General features: G+C 47.7%; 1 protein-coding gene and 5 non-coding genes across 8 annotated transcripts in view; 3 read left to right on the top strand and 3 right to left on the bottom strand.

The window, feature by feature from the left end:
- The window catches only part of TRIM55 (tripartite motif containing 55), a 34,599-nt gene extending 31,747 nt beyond the window's left edge, over nucleotides 1–2,852 (bottom strand). Inside the window, exons 1-2 of one of the 3 annotated variants that reach the window (XM_015855729.2) lie at nucleotides 2,507–2,852; nucleotides 1,911–2,083 (exon numbers count right to left, since the gene is read on the bottom strand). In XM_015855729.2, the coding sequence (XP_015711215.1) occupies nucleotides 1,911–2,083; nucleotides 2,507–2,695 (362 nt within the window). In that variant the 5' untranslated portion in view covers nucleotides 2,696–2,852. The remainder of the gene's footprint in view (nucleotides 1–1,910; nucleotides 2,084–2,506) is intronic. The other 2 variants (XM_015855727.2, XM_015855728.2) reach the window with 2 other exon arrangements.
- Nucleotides 2,853–12,536: 9,684 nt separating this feature from the next.
- On the top strand, nucleotides 12,537–12,609 carry TRNAR-ACG. The gene has a single exon. It is a non-coding gene; the product is annotated as a tRNA-Arg (tRNA).
- A 1,317-nt stretch (nucleotides 12,610–13,926) lies between these two features.
- On the bottom strand, nucleotides 13,927–14,016 carry TRNAY-GUA. The gene is given in 2 exon segments: nucleotides 13,927–13,962; nucleotides 13,980–14,016. It is a non-coding gene; the product is annotated as a tRNA-Tyr (tRNA).
- A 279-nt stretch (nucleotides 14,017–14,295) lies between these two features.
- On the top strand, nucleotides 14,296–14,368 carry TRNAR-ACG. Its single transcript has one exon. It is a non-coding gene; the product is annotated as a tRNA-Arg (tRNA).
- A 305-nt stretch (nucleotides 14,369–14,673) lies between these two features.
- Nucleotides 14,674–14,746, bottom strand: TRNAR-ACG. The gene has a single exon. It is a non-coding gene; the product is annotated as a tRNA-Arg (tRNA).
- A 109-nt stretch (nucleotides 14,747–14,855) lies between these two features.
- TRNAY-GUA lies at nucleotides 14,856–14,945 on the top strand. The gene is given in 2 exon segments: nucleotides 14,856–14,892; nucleotides 14,910–14,945. It is a non-coding gene; the product is annotated as a tRNA-Tyr (tRNA).
- The last annotated feature ends 1,296 nt before the right edge of the window (nucleotides 14,946–16,241 follow it).

Here is a 16,241-nt window from a genome sequence, read left to right as displayed (position 1 = left end):
TGTGTGGAGTCTGATGTGCAGCATGATAAAAGACAAAAAAGGATGTAATCGTTGGTAATGAGAGGGGCTGCCTGTGAGAGCTTGGGTAGAGCCCCCCCATCTGATGAGAGGCCGAGGAATTTGAGGCAGAGGGAGATAAGCAGCTGAAGCCTACAAAGTGCCAAATAGTTTAGATAATGCTGTTATGCATTGTCGCTGCTACATAACCCTGATAATTATTTTAATTCTAAGGACATTCATCAAGGTTAAATAAACCCCTGAAAAGGTTAAGCAAACAAGGGTTCCAGGCAGGTATCTATGCAAATACATCATTCATGTTCATATTTGTTTCCGATTTTCCCCTTTTATTCATGATGTTGTATTTTTGACCTCACTGTTCTGAAGAGAACAGTACTTGAAGGGAGGTTGTGGCAACGTGGGGCTTAGCTTCTTTTCCCAGGTAACAGCAATAGGACAAGAGGTAATGGCCTTCAGTTATGCCAGGGGAGGTTCGGGTTGGGAAATAGGACAACATTCCTCTCAGAGTCTGGTGGGGCGCTAATACAACCCTTGAGCTGGAAAAAGAAATATAGCACATGAGGCCACAAGTGTCCAGCTTATTTGGTTGAGTGCAAAATCCACCACTCTGTTGATTCATTTCCTCAGAGATTCCTCAGACATGACTCAAATAATACTTGGATATCAATGACACACACAAGGACAGATGACCTTCCCTGGCCATGGAGTGCTAAGGGCAGCAGAAAGGACAATTTTAAGCCAACTTTGTGCTCTCTAGTGTTTTGGAGCTCAAATCCATGTGCAGCTACAACTGTTCTGTGAGAACTTAGACAGGAATAGCCAGAGCCACTGCTGTGCCCCAAAACAACCTCTGTGTTGGAGGAAGATGGAAGTGCCCTAAGCCACCCAAGGAGCTGGGTCCAGTGGTTGAGTCCACCAGCTCCAGTGATATCACCTCTGCTATCCCTGCAAAGCCCAGCTGCTTGTGGAAGGAGGCCAGGATTCCACCTTCCTTCAGGTGTACAAATACCCTGCCTTACAAACCTGGACCTACATGCGCATAGTGGTGACAACAGGCTGCATCCCTGGGTGAGAGCTGCTTGCTTAGTGGCCTCTGACCAGCCTTTGCCTCCTTCCTATTATGTTCCCTAGAGTGGTAGCCTGTGCCCAACCCAGTATAGGCAGACAGATGAGATATTGTTCCACTGCTGGATATGGACATATGCATTTGAGGAACTTAACATTAGGAGAAATCTTAATTTTTAGGATTAACCTGTTCCTCTGCCCTGGGATTCTAACACATCACCATATAGCTCTGATACATATTATTTCTAGCTGTTCCTTCACTTCTGTGGAATTCTAAATAAGACTCAGTTTCATGTGTTCCTCTCCCAAGCTGACGGAAGTTGAGATTTCTTATTGTATTTTAATGTAATGTTATGATCCTGGGTATCTTCTGGGTGCAATTCAGCTATCTCCTTTTTTATCCCTTAGGATTTTCTAACAAGATTTGAAATCCCATTCCCTTCTTTAGCATGAGAATACACAGGTTAAAGAGAAATACGTTTGTTTGAGTGGTTCATAAAATAAACAACATGAATCTAGCTACTTTTCCCTCATTCATGAGAATACTCTTGCCGACTATACGGGGTAAGTACTGCTCAAGGGAATGAAAATGACAGAGTTGTGTTCTATAAGTGGAAGCAGGGAAATCCAGCATCCATCTGGATACTGCTTTCAGAGCTGACTTCACTGCACAGCAAGCAGGCAGGCATGCACAGCAACACAACCCCTTTCTGTATTTCTAAGAGAGAAATTAACAAATAAACCTACTGTTTGACAAACATAATGACCAGAAGGACACCCCAGCCATCCCAGTGATGTCTGCTTTTGTGGCAGATCTCCCATGTTACCTCGTGGACTCCTGCTTGTATATATCAATGATGTTCTCCACCAGCAGGTTCCTCTGCAGCCCATACACTCCGTGCCGGTCAAGGACCACTTCATGCCTGCAGGAAGGGCAGCGAAACCGACCTCCCGAAGCCACTGTCGTGCCTCCCCTGGTGGGCAGGTAGGGGTTCGAGGCCTGTTCTTGCCAAGCAGCACAAGAAGAGGTGAGTAAGTCCACGTGCAGCTTTACCAGAACGTATTTTGATAACAAGGCATCATTTTTGGAGCACGACAGACCAAAATCTGATGAAATCAGGGCATATCTCTCCCTCTTCCCTTTTCTGCCCTACCAACCCAAGGAACTCTGAGTCAAGCCATTCAAAGTAAATATCTAAAGGTCTGTTGGAGAGACCGCTGAAGCCACCTGGATGAGGCTCATGGTGCTGCAATGATCTGTGCTAGACATAATGCAGCTCCTTCAAGAGCACAAGGGCAGCCCCCCCAAACAGCCTTAACATCTATGAAAAGCAATCAGCTGAGCCGGGTGATACTCAGCTTTTCCATTCATTCAACCCAGCGCTGCTCAAATCTTCAGAGCTTTCCACAGGAGTGGACCTACCTGGAAAATATCACTGGCACATTTCCTGCACAGGTTATGCTGGCAGGGCAGGATGACCACCGGCTTGCTGAACATCTCCAGGCAGATGGGGCACAGTAGCTGCTTCTCCAGGTTATCCATGGTCTGCTGCTCTTTGGAGAAGGTCTTGTAGCCCAGAGAGGTGCTCATCCCTAGCTTTTCCAGGGGCATACGCTCAGGATCACGGCGTCACTGCTCCGTTTCTGGGTGAATTTTCCTTGCAATAAATCCCAAGCTTCAGTGCGATCAGAGGCTCTGTGGGCTTCGCTCACTGGAGGACATTGTTTGAACGAGGGGCCGGAGGGAGCCGGGGCTGTTTTTAGCAGCGCGGCGTCACAAGATGCCATTCTGCCGTGCCCATATAAGCTGTGAGAGGAGGATAGGCTGGGACAGGTGACAGTTCCAGGGGCCGGGGGGGGGCAGTGGCAGAGCCCTGGCTCTCTTCACTCGCACATGGCAGCCTTCACCCCTGGGAGCAGCCAAGTGATAAGCACGCACCATCTGAGCAGCCCTTATCTTCACAGGGCCAAAGCAAACTTGCTGCCCAGACTGACAGCCACTACTGCTGTGCTATATAGTCACGGTGCTGAGCACAGAGCTGAGGCTGCAGTGTGTAATCTGCTGTGCTGCCCCTGTGTCTCAGCAGGCTCCAGCAGCTGGCCTTCCCAAGGCATGGAGCACATAAAGTTCCTAGAAGAGACAACAGGAGAGATGGCTGCTCTCTGGCTCACATCCTTCAGGATGTAAGCATGTCACTGCCTTACAAACCAGCTGAAAGCACTGCCTACCAATAACTGCACTTAACTTTCTTCCAGTATGAATTTTTTAGGAACCAAGAATTTAATGTGAGTGTTCAATCCAGTAGCTTAAATATGCCCCAAAGCCACTATCTGAATTTTCTAATAAGAAAGAGACAGAAGAATTACAGTATGAAAAGCTTTAATTTTTACTGCTAGAGAATAGGTACTAATTGTACACACTCTCTCTCTGCCTAGTTTAATTCAAACGCATTTTGGTTTTGGGCACTGCTGTTTGTGTCTGTTTATTAGCCACCGATATCCCTCTCAGCTTGGCACTTGTTCTAGAGTTATTTTTAAAATGACAATTTCCCAGATAATGTGTGGCATGTGATGCCTGATCTTAAGGGAAAGCCATCTGTGCTTCCACTTGCCAATAATTTATTGCACAACTGTACAAGTAATAAAATCTCTCATTCTCAATTTAAGCCAGAGTCCCCGCATGTACTGTATAAAATCACTTTGCCACTGTACTGTACATGCAATCAGTATATTGTCTGCTATCTTAATCAATAACTTCAATGCCTTTTCCTCTAAGGATCTTGCAGAAAGTTCTTGTGTTTCTGTTAGCTTATAACTCTGTAGTGCTTGGCTGTGATATGTGTAATAATACAGCGGTTGAGTGAATCTCCCGTGTGTCCTGGGCAGACCTCATTTCCCTCTATCTGTATGCCACACCAGTCCGCACACCGTGCAGTTCAGGGAGATATTAAAGTGAAGGTTTTCATTGATTTCCACGTGAAAAAAAATGAATAATATTCTCTGCATGCAGTGACAACAGATCACATTAAATTCAGTGTATTACCGACTAGTTTTTATCTTCGATGCCTTGCATGCTTTAAGCGCTTGGGTTAAATCCTGCACCCATTTGCAGCCTACCGAGCCAGAATTTCAGCTACCCCTATAAATTTGTCAGCAGCCCCATAAAAACAACAAACTTTTTCCAAAGGCCTCCTTTGATGAGAAATTTGCGACAGTTTTGTCTGAAGTCACACTTTGATCCAGCTCCACAGTGCAGGCAAGAGCTCAGGAGCTGCAAGGGGAAAGCTGCTCCGGCAGCTGAACAGCAGACAGCTGGGGCTTCTGGCAGGGGTGGCAGGGAGTCATTCTTGGCAGCAGCAAGAGGATAGTTCTGCTCCCTCCACTCCATGGTCAGGTCAGAGGTGACTCTGGTGTCTGAAGGAATCTGAAGGCCTCCTGCTGATTCTCCTGTCCCTGAGTCAGCTGCCCCTTGCACATCAAACCCCGTGTGAATAAAGGAGCTTTGTGTTGGGTGAGGAAAGCTTTCTCTGCATGGTGAGGCAGTTCAGCCTGCAGCACAGGCAGAAACAGCAAAACTCTGCAAAGGAAAGCTGAGGGCTAGATATGCTGCTGTGCAGAGCCAGCTGCATACAGTGGTGTACAGCAGCAACACAGGAAAACCCATTGACACTTGGGTCAGTGAACAGAGGCACTTCTGAAGGTGCACTGTGTGCCTGGGATATAATTCTGGGAAAATTATACTAATCTGTGGTAACTCACTGATGTCTTCTGTGAACTGGTTGAGGGTGACCTCTGATGCATCTGTGGAGGACATCTGCTGGCCTCTGCACCCACCAGCCCTCATGGATCTCTGCACCAAGCCAAGCAGTCTCTCAGTGGAACAAAACAGGAGGAAAGGATTTGCCTCAGCTCCATAAAGACTCTATGTCTGCCAGCCATCACCAAGAAGGTTGCAAGGATATTTTTTCTGCCGTATCTTTTTGCAGCATAGCTTGCCTGGGAGTGTCTCCTGGCTTTGCTGACACAACCAGAAACTAGCTCCCAAAATTATGCTTGCTTTCCTTGGTATCGCTTCCAGCTCCTCTATTTTTGTAGTGTATTGCAGCTTGTGGGCTGTGGACTGAAGGCCAGGAGGGCCTGGAAGGCTGACTGCAAAGTACAGGATTTAGGAGAGGAATTTGAAGGAGGAAGGAGAGGCTGAGTGATGTCCAGATTCAGGTTTCAATGCCATAATGACATCCCTGCATTTTACATTCACAGAATTTCCCTTTGTGACCTCTTATCCTGTACCAGCGTCATGAAACTCTCATCTGTCAGTCATAGGAAATCTGCCCTCTGCCTCTTACGTGCCTGGAAAATAAAGGGAAAAGTGTATCTTCACCAGAGGACAACTCCTGCATGGCTTATCTTGCCATAAAGCTCAGCAGGGACAAGGCTTGCTTTGCAAGCATCAGATTTCTTGCCCAGGCAAGGACAAGGCTGCACCTCTGGCTCCACCACTGCTGCATGGGGAGAACCCCAGACCTAGCTCCCCATCTCCCCCCCAAACAGCCACTTGAGAAGTCCTGATTGCCCCCACAAAGCAATATCCTAACAAAAAATGATGAGGTGGCTGCCTCCATCTCTGCCCACCTGAACGTAAGATTTAGATTAAAATGACAACACAGCGCCCCTTCCTCCCCAGTTCTACTAACTCTGCCTGTTGTTTTGACTGCAAATATTTGTACTTTTAGCCAGATATTCTATGGAGGGCAGAGGAATATCCCATCTCCCCTCCACCCACCCCACCTCCTACCCATAGAAGCGCCAACTGCAAGTGGTATCTTGTATTTCATGACTTTAGTGCTATCACTGAACATCCCAGAGCAAATACCGAACCTACCCTTTGATGTACCTGGCTTAACGTCTCAAAAGAAAGTCTCTGCAACAGAGACAAGAGATTTCAAAAGCAATTGCCTTCTGAGATGTTACCAGACATCTTACCATGCAGTTTACATGTTCATTTTTCACATGGTGATAGGCAATGTGCCCACGTGCAATATGATTATCTAGAAACAACTGGGTGATGGTTAACACCTCCAGTGAAACAGGGACCACCACGGGAGGTTACGACATCTTCAGAAAGTCCCTCTGCACACAGGAAATAATCTCCTCTGTAATTTTCTGTATTATCAAGGCTCTCAAAATGAGTGAGTCCAAAAAGACAGCTGCCTATGCAGTGGAGTAACATATACAGCATCACTGTTTGGCTGCTCCCTCACTCAAACACAGCTTTGCAAACCCAAAGGTCCCCAATCCTCATCCTCTTGTGCACTTCAGACACATTAGTGCTACAAAGAGGTCTAAACTTCACATGTAAGGCATCAAATCATGTCCAAACTACTGTGTGGGGCAGAAAGTGCCGTATATGACCGTCCATCTAAAAATAGGCTCTCTCCAGGGCTATGGACAAGTTTCACAGATAACAGACTTGATTTTCCACACACTGAAATATATGCTGCAGAAACATGCACAGAGAATGAGACATGAATGAAAAGGCTATAAATAAAATGAAACCAGTTAGGAAATGGAAGAATGCAATCCTGCTTCCTCTTGGAGACTCAGTGACCCAACGCTTTAGTCTTTTAGCACTTCTGCAGTTCTTTCCCCTCTACTTGGCTATAACAGCACTGCATCCCATAGAAGTCTGTAGATCATCACTAAATGTTTCTCCTGTTCCCAGAAGGGAAGGCATGACTGGCTCCTCCGTCGGTTGTTCTTGCATTTCATGGACTAACACAGGTATTGAGCGCTTAGTTAATGGAGGATAAGCTAGCACAGTGACAATGGGGCTGTCGGGTAGCCCAGACACAACAGTAGTTGGGAACCCCCAAACCTGCTACAACTTAAGGAAAAATGATTGCAGAGTTTCAGCAGCAGGAACTTTGACCAGGGAACAGATCTCATTTCTGCTTTGTCTGTAACAGCCCATAGCTCTTCTGTTAGAAAACAACAGCAATGGTCAATGGGGAAGGGTTTTGTGTTCTGCAGCACAGATCCAGCTCCGTCTTCCCAGCTGGCGTCAGCTCATCACTTCACAGAGATACAGCCCTGGCCAGGGTCACATTTCTCCACAGCCCCAGTCCGCTCAACATCAACCTCTCACAGTGCTATTTCGGTCTGCTGCCTCCATACAGAGATGTATGGGTGTTTTTTCTCCAGGATAATCCTTAGGTCTGTAATTCAAAGGAAAGGCTGTTTTTAAAGTTATACTCAGCATATGACTTCACACCATGTCAAAGACCTGCTTAGACTCTGTCCCAGGTCCATCGACTTGTTGACATGTTTTCATCCCTCCTCATCCTGAGGGTCATTCCTGCAGGACAGAGCAAAGCTTGAGTGCTGGGAGATGAAGGATCGAGGTTTATGCTATTACAGTTAAACAGAAATATGTGGAGTGGGGGCAGGAAGGTTTTCAGACAAGAAGGCATCACCAGACTTGGCAGAGCACCTGCGTAGCTCATGGCCTGTGACAGAGGTGGTACCTCTGTCCATTAGCCTTTTTTTCCCCACTGTATTTCAATTTTATCTGTTTTCCTTTCATACCTTCCTTTGCCCTGCAAATGCTCTTTTGGTGTACAGCAAAACCAGCATGTCTATTCATTTCTGAATGCTGATGCCTTTTTTCTTTTAAAGTCAGCTTAGAAGAGCAAGTTCCTCTTTTGGACATTTACCAACCATGTTCTTTCCCTCACTCCCTCACATGTGCTTCATGTGAGCATGTAAGAACACAATGATGGTAGAAGTGCCTTCAAACCAGCCAGGAACTGAACGAAAAAATTTAAGCTATGATCAGAAATGCCATCCATTGTGACATTGTGTTCACTGTACCAAACAGCAGTGGATTAGATTAATATTCTTTTAAATTGTTACTTCAAGAGCCATCTCAAACATGTCAGCCTGCATCCGCGTGTGCGGTGTTGAGTCCCCATCTCCCACCATACTGTAATTGTTCCGCTTTCCAGGAGTTGGCCTTTTCAATTCTGTCTGAGAGAATGCAGAAAAGGAAATGGAAAAACAGTGAGTCATTTGGCCACAGAACAAATTCAATTTCTGGTACCTCTTCAAAGGCTTTGACTTTGCAAACGAAGGAGAGCTGTGGTGCTTTCGGAATAATCCTTAGTCACTGGTTCGACTCCAGCTCCCAAGACAGAGAGTTCTGGGGTAAGGAGGAAGTATTTGCCTATCACTGGGTTTTTTATCAGACCCCCCGGACCAACATTTTGAGGAATGTCAGGAATCAAGCCAAAGAGCATCCCCAGTTACCTCTGTCATCAGTGGATACCTCAGTCACTCTTATACTCCAGGTACCCACCTTGTTCTTGCAGCCAACATGGGGCAGGCGTGGCTATCACTGGCCCTTCAATCATCCCAGGGAAGTATAAATGTCCCTTTATCAAGTCAGGTGTCACCCAGTCAGTTATCAGCTAATTTTGAAGAAAGTGACAACTCTCCCACCCTTCCTCTGGTAAGTCATTGTGAAATATTCTTTACATTGACCCTCACAGGTTACACCAGACTGGAATGGAGAAATAAAGCAATTGAATGGGCAATTGGATATAGAACAGGAAACACTTTCTTCTAGTGATCCTGCTTTAATCCTTTTCCTTACTTAACAGCTGGGAATCACTTCTGAGGGAAATGTGTCTGTTTCTCTTCAGCCTGGGCTGCTGTTATCTCCATTCTTCCCCAGCCTCACATGCTGCAGGGGTGCGGAAAAGTCTTTGGACCATTTACTTTCAGCTTAGCAAGGAAACTGCCATAGGCTGGTGGATGGGTGTCTCTGCATGGTCCCTGTGATGCCTCTGTAAAACTGGAGAGAGAAAGCTAGCAGAGGGAAACAGAAGATGTGAAAAACACAGTAATTTGGTAAGGGATGAGAATGCATGTAGGCACAGCTGTAAGTCCCAGGACGTCTTATACACTGAGTAAGCACTGCTCTTATACACTGAATAAGCACTACTGATACCCCAAAGCCCTGCACAGCTCTCCTACCTCTTCTACTTCGCAGCATCACAGCAACCCGCTTCCACACTTTCAGCTCCTTTATCCACTTCCACTAACATAACAGACTGAAAATCCACATCCTGTGAACAGCAGAGCAGTCTGTGCTGCTCAGGCAGAAACAGCCCCGCTCCATCCTGACCCCAACACTAAATTGAATCAAGACCTTCCAGAATGAGGCTTGTGAGGCAGACACATTTTGCCACAAGCCCATAGGAGCAGTGACAGCAGGCAGAGCAAAGGAGAGATCGATACATTTTTACAGAGCAACAAAATAGGAGAAAGAAAATTGTGGCTTTTGAGCTTTAAGCCAACATCTTTCACATGGCAGCATTCTCCCTTAGCCTTTCAGTCAAGGCATTGTTGGCTAGCCAGGTAATGCTGAAGGAATGAAGTCATTTTTGCTGAGAAAAAAGGTCAGCGTGTCCCCTGGATAAGGAAAAAAATAACAGGATAAGCTCCATGTTAAATCAGGGGACCTCCCTGGAATGAAAGAAATTGTGGTTATTTTTCTTGACAAGGAAATTAGACATGAGAGGTATTTTGTTCCCTCATGAAGAAACACTTCTTGGTCAGCATAGCCTGAAGTATAAGGTGAGGAGGAAGACAGGCTCTCTGCTACTCAGTATGTCAGGACAGCCTGCAGCAAAATGCCTGGATAGGAGGGAATGGCCTTGCTGATTTAATCTTCAAAGCAAGTAACTGAAGTCTGATTTTCTCTCATTTCTCCACCTACCTCTTTTAAAAGGTTTATCTGTCTTGACAGCTGTAAGCAAATGTTTTTATTTGCATTTTGCCTTAACCTGTCTTGAATTAAGTATGATTTCAGTGTAATTGGATACTAATGACTCGTTCCTTGCCAAAGGATGTGGTAAATCTCCACACAGAGCTTGGGGCACCTTACAAGTCTCATAGTTGCCAGCTTGTTCTCCACTGCATCCAAAGTATTGTTGTGTGTGTGCCCTCCTTTGGTTGCAAGACCCTCCTGCATTAGCAATAGCCAGAAGGGGAGAAGTCTCTTCTAGAGATGGGAGAAAGAAAGAAAGAAGGCTGTCAGTGAGAACAGGTTCAGATGCGAAACTCAGGAGCTCCTGGGGAGCTGCTGGAGGACTTATGGGGTGGTGAGAGAACATGTGGTTCTTGTTCTATGGTCTGAGCCAGAAGAAAGCTGAAAACCCCCTTCAGTGAGAAAAGAAGCCACAACAAGATGTTTAGGAATAGCCACCAAAGCGTAGGCTTAGCAGCACGCTGTCAGGCACATGTCCTTCCCTGTCTGCACACCCCTTCTCATTTCTTACCTGTGTTAATTCCTTCCCCTGGCCACTAGCCTGAGTTCCCTGCTCCGACTCCAGCTTTCTCCAGGCATGACCACGATTTTGCCTGAGGCCATTATTTTTGGCTGCAGCCCTGTCTGGGCTTGGAGCAAATAGGTGGGATCCAGACATCCTGCCTGGCCTTGGCGGGTGGTGGAGGACATGTCTGACTGCCAAATGGGAGAGTAACTGTGAGTCCAAGCTACCCAGCTGGGAAAAGGCACTATTCCTACCTCTACCAACTTCTGTTTGCAATTACATTTTTCCTGTTATTAAACGCCCAGCAGCAGTTTGGACATGTTCACACCCTTTCATTCAGTTTGTGGTTTCTCATGATTAACCCAGGGGAATAGAAGTTAAACTCATCTGCAGAAGAACTATTTGCAAGTCTCTGCTTATGAAAAGGCTACTCCTCTCAGCACTCACCTCCCTGCAATGGCCTGAGGCAAACAATGAGGAATCTGTCCTCATCTTCACCGCCCACCTTACCAGCACCTGCAAAACATAAGGAGAGCAAGAAGGAAAACAGAAAGAGGACAGAGATGACAGATTGAAAGTAAGGTGTCTGTGGAAGCCCACAGTGCCTTGCCTACTGGATACCTTCTCCACTTTTTGTGCTTATTCCCTGGGCTGCCCAACTGCCTTCCTCCCAGTTTGTATCTTCTGCTTTGTCACCTCAGCATGACCTCCTGTCTTACAAGCAACTGCAAACATCTGAGCTGCTCTAGACACTGGGACTGGGGAGCCCCTGCCTCTATCTCCCTCCTCCTTTGCACAGCCACTGGCTGCAGGGTGGGGTCCAACTGTTTGCACCAGCTGAGCTGATTCACCTTTCTCACCTGTGGGAAATGAGACACTTTGCTAGATTATCAAATTGACTCAGGTGCTGGAAGTGTCCACAGACAACTGGAGCAGGGACAAGCTGAGCTGCATGGCTTTGTGCAGTGAAGGTGAAGCAATATCTTCTCCTTTGAATCAAGAAAGTGCCAGAGTAGCCTGTCCTCTTCAAACTTCACTCTCAATGTCCTCTTTGCTATCCAGAGCACAGTATGTTTAGTATCCCACAAGATGGTACATAACTTGAAGGAGCATTCACAAGCAAGTCAAGCCTTTTCTGCGGAGAAACTACATCCTCTCACCATCTGCTTGTGTGTTCAAGGTAAGGAGAGGACCTGTGGCTGAGCAGAGGGCCTTCACTTGTGGTCACGCATAGTCCAGAGCAATGGAGAAGGGACAGAGCTGAGGGAGGGCCAGCAGCAATGCGTGCTTACCGAGGGCTGTGCTGACTAATGTCTGTCTCCAGCAGTTACTGGCACTTTCCCTGGCAGTAGATGCTGTGCATCTCACCCTGCTCCTACGGAATGGAAAGAAGAGCCGCTCATGTCTTACCACGTTCCAATACGTCCAGCTCTAGCTAACTCTGCCTAATGAAGCTCCAGCTACACACCACACAGAGCCTGCTTTCAGCAGCCAGGCTCTCTGCAGGACAGGCCTGTTTATGTCAGCCTGCTTGGACAACTGTTGAGACAGCAACCAAAGAGCACCCAAATGCCACCACAGGAGTGGTGCTGACAATAGCAGGACATGGGGAAATGGTTTTAAGTTAAAAGAGGGAAGATTTAGGTTGGATGTTGGGGGGAAGCTCTTCACTAGGAGAGTGGTTAGGCCCTGGAACTGCCCAGGGAGGTTGTGGATGCCCCGTCCTTGGAGGTGTTCAAGGCCAGGTTGGACGGGGCCCTGGGCAACCTGATGTAGTAAATGTGTATGTTTGGTGGCCCTGCCAGGCAGGGGGGTTGGAACTACATGATCCTTGAGGTCCCTTCCAACCCGGCTCATTCTGTGATTCTGTGTGAGTGCTGCCAGCAGCTCACCCACACCCGGGCTGCTACAAGGGCAGGCAGAAAGCGGCCCCTAGAAGTTCTGAGGCTGAGTCTGTAATGTTCCTGAGCTGTGAGGGGATCCCCATCCCTCCCTGCGCTCTCTCCATCCCGAAATGAGACCATCACTTTCCCCTCAGCGATGGGGAACCAAGGCCGGAGTTGCGGCACCTCGCCCCGCCCCGCGGCCCATCACCGCCTGTGATGCCGCCGGCGCCCGGGGCCAGTGGCGCAATGGATAACGCGTCTGACTACGGATCAGAAGATTGTAGGTTCGACTCCTGCCTGGCTCGTTTTTTTTTTGTTTTTTTTTTTATTGTTTTCTCTTTGTTTTTGTTTTGCTTTGTTTTGTCTTCTTGGCCCATTCAGACACCAAAACGAAGTGCTTACTAACACTACATACACAGTTATTTAATCACAAGCACATCCTAGACAACTGGAAAGCTGAGCCAAACAATTATATATGTATTAATTCAATAAGGACATAGCTCAAGAGACTAAAATCATCACATAATCATTAAGGTTGGAAAAAGACTTCTTAAATCACTGAATCCTACCATCAACCCGTCCCCAACATGCCCATCCCAGTTCCTGACCACCCTTTCTGAGAAGTAGTATTTCCTTATGTCCAGCCTGAATCTCCCCTGCTGCAGCTTGAAATCATTCCCTCTAGCTCTATCACTGATTATATATATATATATCACAGTATCACAGTCTGGTGCGGGTTGGAAGGGACCTTAGAGATCATCGAGTCCAACCCCCAGGTTTCGAGCCTCCTGTGTAGCAGAGCAGCACTTCTACCACTTGCACCACAGGGTACACGAGATTACACGAGAGAAGAGGTCAACCCCCAGCTCACTACAACCTCCCTTCAGGAAGTTATAGAGAGCAACAAGGTCTCCCCTGAGCCTCCTCTTCTCCAGGCTGAACATTCCCAGCTCCTTCAGCCTCTCCTCATATGGCCTGTGCTGCAGACCCCTCACCAGCTTTGTTGCCCTCCTTGGAACACGCTCCAGGGCCTCAATATCTTTCTGTCTTGTGCTTCATTACAGTTATACAGAAAAGCATTTGTATCTATACTTCTCGGGTACTAATAAAAATGTGAGTACCTACAAATGTACTGATCAATAGAGTCCTTATATGGGGGCCAGAGGTTTAACACATAGTGTTTAACTTCATTCTACAAGCCTGGAGGTTTCACTCTGGCTGAGCTTGATCTGTTTGTCTGCTGATGGACAATTTTCCTGCCTTTCTCATTTCCACTCGTATCTGCAAAGCACTCTCTCACGTGGAGAACACCCGTTCCACGTTCTTTTGAAGGAGAAACCTGCCTTTCTTCCATTACAATGCAGGCAGCCGGTTGCCTCGAGACACGCGTACTTATTGTCAGCCAGGAGTCCTTGCCAAGTGTTCCGTACACTTGTAGCACCTGTAATGAGAAAGAAAATGAAGGAAAGGAGGATAAAGGGCAGCAATACAACAGAAGACAGGAAAGAAAAAAGAAAGCAGAATATGAGCGCTAGCTTTATGATTCAGAACATACCAAGCAAGCGCACTACCACGCATATAATAGATCAGAAAAGTGTCCTCAAGAAAAAATATACACAGTCTCCTTCGAGCCGGAATCGAACCAGCGACCTAAGGATTCCCGCAGGGAGCGCCACTACAGTCCTCCGCTCTACCAGCTGAGCTATCGAAGGGACCTGCGCAGCGCTGGCCCGCGGCCGCCCAAGGTCCCGCCCCTCTGTTTGCGTGGCGCTGAGTTACAGCCGCGTTGTGCCGGCAGCGGCCGGGCCGTGCGGGGGGCGGCGGTGCTTGGGCAGTGTGCGTGCGTGTCGGCAGGGCGGCCCGGCGGTGCCACGCGTCCCTCCCGGCTCGGTCCCGCAGTGCGCGGCCTGGCGGCACTGAGAGCTGGGCAGCGCCGCGACCGACAGGGCGCTTTGCTGAGCGGGCGGCGGCAGGGGGACGGCTCATGTGCGGGGCCAGTGGCGCAATGGATAACGCGTCTGACTACGGATCAGAAGATTGTAGGTTCGACTCCTGCCTGGCTCGCTTTGTTTTAGCTCCGTGTCTCTCCGCTCGGCCCTGCAGCAGCGTTGTGCCCGGGTGGCTGTTCTACCTGTTTGTATGGGAGCACAGCGCCGTTTGGCACTATTCAAATAAACAGAGCTGTTTTTTTTTTCCCACTGGAAATACAAAACTCCCAAATTAGGGAGCAACAGACCGCGGCTGCCGGTGACTGCCCTGCAGGCTGCAAGAGGCAGTTCTCCGCTGGGTGCAGGTAGTAAGAAACGAGGAGCTCGGGTTAAAAGAAGCCAGCAATACGTGTGCGCGTAAAGGAGAGGGGAAAAAAAACACGAGCCAGGCAGGAGTCGAACCTACAATCTTCTGATCCGTAGTCAGACGCGTTATCCATTGCGCCACTGGCCCGCCATGCTCCGAGCCCTCCCTCCCCGCCGCCTAGAGCCCGCCGCTCGTGCGTCACCGAACAGCCGCTCAGTACGTTGATGTACCGCGCCGGAGCGCCAATCGCCAAGTCCCTTCGATAGCTCAGCTGGTAGAGCGGAGGACTGTAGTGGCGTTCCCTGCGGGAATCCTTAGGTCGCTGGTTCGATTCCGGCTCGAAGGAGACGGCAATATTTTTGTTTTCCCCTCCCTTACAGTACGTGAGACCGGGCGCTGTCCTTCCTACACCACAGTTAGAACCGCAGCTCCCGAAAAAGTACTTGGAACTAATTACTCTTTAAACAGCCGCCGGTTCTTTGTTTTTCCCTTAACAGACCCGCCCGCACTGTTAACCTCTATGAGTCTCGCTGCGATGCTCTGACCATCGGCAGCACTGGGAAATGAGACACGAGATCACCCCAGTTGACCACAAACCCTCCCAAAGCAAGTCACAGGGAAGCACCTTTCTTTGGATGTGGTGCTCAGGGATATGATTTAGTGTAGGGTCTTTAGAGTTCGGGTACTGGTTAGGCTGCGGTTGGACTTGATGATCTTCAAGGTCTTCCCCAACCTGGTAATTCTATGATTCTATGATAATTTGTTACTGATACCCAACCTGAACCTTCCCGGGTGCTACTGCCTTCCTTTTGGACAGCTGTCTCAAAGGCTGCTTCGTTGGTTACTGCAGTGAAGTTGTTGACGGGTTGGAAAAGTAAAGGGAGTGCTGCAATTTGTACGTGCAAGCTTTATTAGTCAGAGGGTTTGACGGGAAAGGTAGGTTGGAACACATCTTCCTTTACATCTAAAGAAAAGCAGCACAATAGAACAAAAACCTGAGGAACTGTACCTTGTGAGAAAATTAACGGGTGTGTGACTGAGTTTTACATAGAAACAGATCATGTAAGCGCAGCTGTGTTCCCTTCAGCAGCTTTTCTGAAAAGCAAAACAAACAAGTGAGCCCACGAGGAACAGCCGCATCCTGAAATCCTTATTCATCCTTTCTCCTCATGTCCTTAAAATGGCCGATCCCAACACCCCAGTACCCTGAAATCCACCTTGTCTTTTTGAAGCCTAACTGTGGGTTCGGGTATCCAAGCTATAAATCCTGAAGAACCCACTCAGTGGCTTGGACAATGTTTATTATTATTATTATTACTTGGCTGTCTTAGATAATACCTCTTGTGGTTCTTCTGTTCAGATCCTCGTGTCAGTAAAAGGGTTTTGCAAACATGCAGCAGCTCGCTTGTATTTGCATCACTTTGCAAGTTAGAGTCATAAATCTTTCCCAAGCAAAATCTCTTATTTAGAAAGAGTGAATGAGAACCACGTGACTTATGGTACTTCTCCAGCCCATGGAAACCATTTCCTTGATTTCAGTAAGATTCGGGCCTGGCACATACACTGGGGTCCTGAGGGTCATCAAGGGTGTTGTATGGGATTAAATCTGCCAAAATGCTTTTACTGATATGGGATTTACCCT

The sequence above is a fragment of the Coturnix japonica genome, chromosome 2 (genome assembly GCF_001577835.2).
Source record: "Coturnix japonica isolate 7356 chromosome 2, Coturnix japonica 2.1, whole genome shotgun sequence".
In the NCBI taxonomy this organism is placed as follows: domain Eukaryota; kingdom Metazoa; phylum Chordata; class Aves; order Galliformes; family Phasianidae; genus Coturnix; species Coturnix japonica.
Note: the sequence above shows the minus strand (reverse complement) of the source record. Positions and strands in the feature narration are given on the sequence as shown.